Source organism: Macrobrachium rosenbergii, chromosome 45 (genome assembly GCF_040412425.1).
Source record: "Macrobrachium rosenbergii isolate ZJJX-2024 chromosome 45, ASM4041242v1, whole genome shotgun sequence".
In the NCBI taxonomy this organism is placed as follows: Eukaryota; Metazoa; Arthropoda; class Malacostraca; order Decapoda; family Palaemonidae; genus Macrobrachium; species Macrobrachium rosenbergii.
The window spans coordinates 11,927,160-11,929,234 of NC_089785.1; the positions used below are offsets into that span (position 1 = coordinate 11,927,160).

Consider the following 2,075-nt stretch of genomic DNA (forward strand, 5'->3'; position numbering starts at 1 on the left):
ATCTACATTTTTATAAATTCGAACTCATTTCTTCATTCCCACGCCCTTCTCTACTTGGCTTCACGGAAATCTTCATAGCTATCCTGCCTTCCATAGGTCGTTTAATTCTGATGCAACCATGAAATGTTCCAACCCCCGTTCTATTCGAAAATACTAAAATACTTGCTTATTGGGTTAAACGTGTGTGTATAGGACTTTCTAAATAAATTGCAATGTTAGGCTAGGGTTTGTGGGCGTAGCTTAACAGAGTCAGCTGTATATATTTATATACATATATAAATATATACATACGCACACACACACACACACACACACACACACACACACATATATATATATATATATATATATATATATATATATATATATATATATTATATATATATATATATATATATATATATATATATATATATATATATATATATATATATATATATATATATATATATATATATATATATATATATATATATAATATTTGGTTTTTAAGTACAAATGATAAAACTGTCATCAGTCACAAGAACTGGAACTGGACAACAACCTGTCAACTAAGTCACGCAGTGCTGAACTGCTCTCCATACTGACACTTTTCGAGCCCTGACATGTGGGAAATGGCCTTAAATTCATCCATAAATTTGAATTTCAACGGTTTCTAAAAGAAAAAAATTATACTAAGTACTTTGGCATTAGGAACGTAAAGAAATTACTTGCGACTACTGCTTACTAATGAAATTGGTAATAACGCCAGAGATCACATAAAATGTATGTATGTATGTACGAGGTCTGTTAAAAAAAATACGTGGACTGTTTAATTGCGCGGCTCCACTTGGTTCCAGGGGAATCCGCTTGGTGTCGCTAAGGTCGCACAGATCAGCTGATTACGACGCCATTTCCCGATTGCAGATATCTTCATTTGTGCATTAGCTACGCAGTTTTTAGTGAAGTGCGATTTTTTCGTTTGGCGGATTTCAGAATGAATGACGTGAAGGAGCAACAACTTGCTGTGAAATTTTGTTAAACTTGGAAAATCTGCGACTGACACTTTTGCTATGCTTCACACGGCTTACGGTGATGTTGCTATGAAGCGTACGGCATGTTTCAAGTGGCATGAGCGTTTTAAGGATGGTCAACAGTCCATTGAAGATGATGAGCGTCCTGGACGTCCTTCCACGTCAGCCGACGACCCACACATCGACAAAATCAACACCCTGGTGCGGCAAATCGTCGTCTTACTGTCAGGAGATCCTGAAGAGTATGGGATATCAGTTGGATCTTGTTACGAGATTTTGACAAAAAGATTGAAGAAGCACAGCGTTGTTGCGAAACCTGTGCCACGCCTGATGACGGACGAACAAAAAGCTCATCGCGTCCAGGTTTGTCAGGAACTGCTTGATCGTTCAGAAGATGAAAACTTCTTGTCCAGGATCATAGCAGGTGATGAATCGTGGGTTTATGGTTTTGACATTGAAACGAAGGTGCAATCTTGCTCCTTGCCATTTTTTCTTGTTCCCCAAACTCAAAAGACTCTCGAAAGGAAGAAGATTTGAGACAATGCTCGAAGGAGCTGAAGGACATTACAAAAGAAGGTACCAGGACTGTTTCAACAAGTGGAAACACCGTTTTTGATAAGTGCGTGCGTTGGGAGGAGAGTACTTTGAAGGGAAACCCAGATCTGCCTAAATAAAGTACATTTTGCTTTATGACGTCATAGTTTTTAACAGACCTCGTATGTACAGGCTGTATGTATATATATATATATATATATATATATATATATATATATATATATATATATATATATATATATATATATATATATATATATATTCCATATAATATATATAAAAACTAATACTCCACCGCAATCACACTTTAACTGTCGAATTGTGGGTGCATTCCTCGTGAAAACAAACATTGCAACATTCTTGAAAACGTTCCATTTTCGTTCCTTTCTTATGCTCCCTGTCGAGGAAAACTGCTTATTCTAACACTCACCTGATCAATAATTCTCTAAATTCAAACTCATTTCCTCACATGACCTTCTCTTCTTGGTTTAATGGAAAATTTTAAAG

The 2,075-nt window shown here is 35.9% G+C and overlaps 1 protein-coding gene across 1 annotated transcript; it reads left to right on the forward strand.

Moving 5' to 3' along the window:
• The first annotated feature begins 1,052 nt into the window (after nucleotides 1-1,052).
• Nucleotides 1,053-1,550, forward strand: LOC136829936 (protein GVQW3-like). Its single transcript, XM_067089110.1, has one exon. The coding sequence runs from the start codon at nucleotides 1,053-1,055 to the stop codon at nucleotides 1,548-1,550; it is 498 nt and encodes a 165-aa protein (XP_066945211.1).
• The last annotated feature ends 525 nt before the right edge of the window (nucleotides 1,551-2,075 follow it).

Coding starts and splice junctions, on each gene's coding strand:
- LOC136829936 (XM_067089110.1), top strand. CDS start 1,053: ATGCTTCACACGGCTTACGGTGATGTTGCTATGAAGCGTACGGCATGT.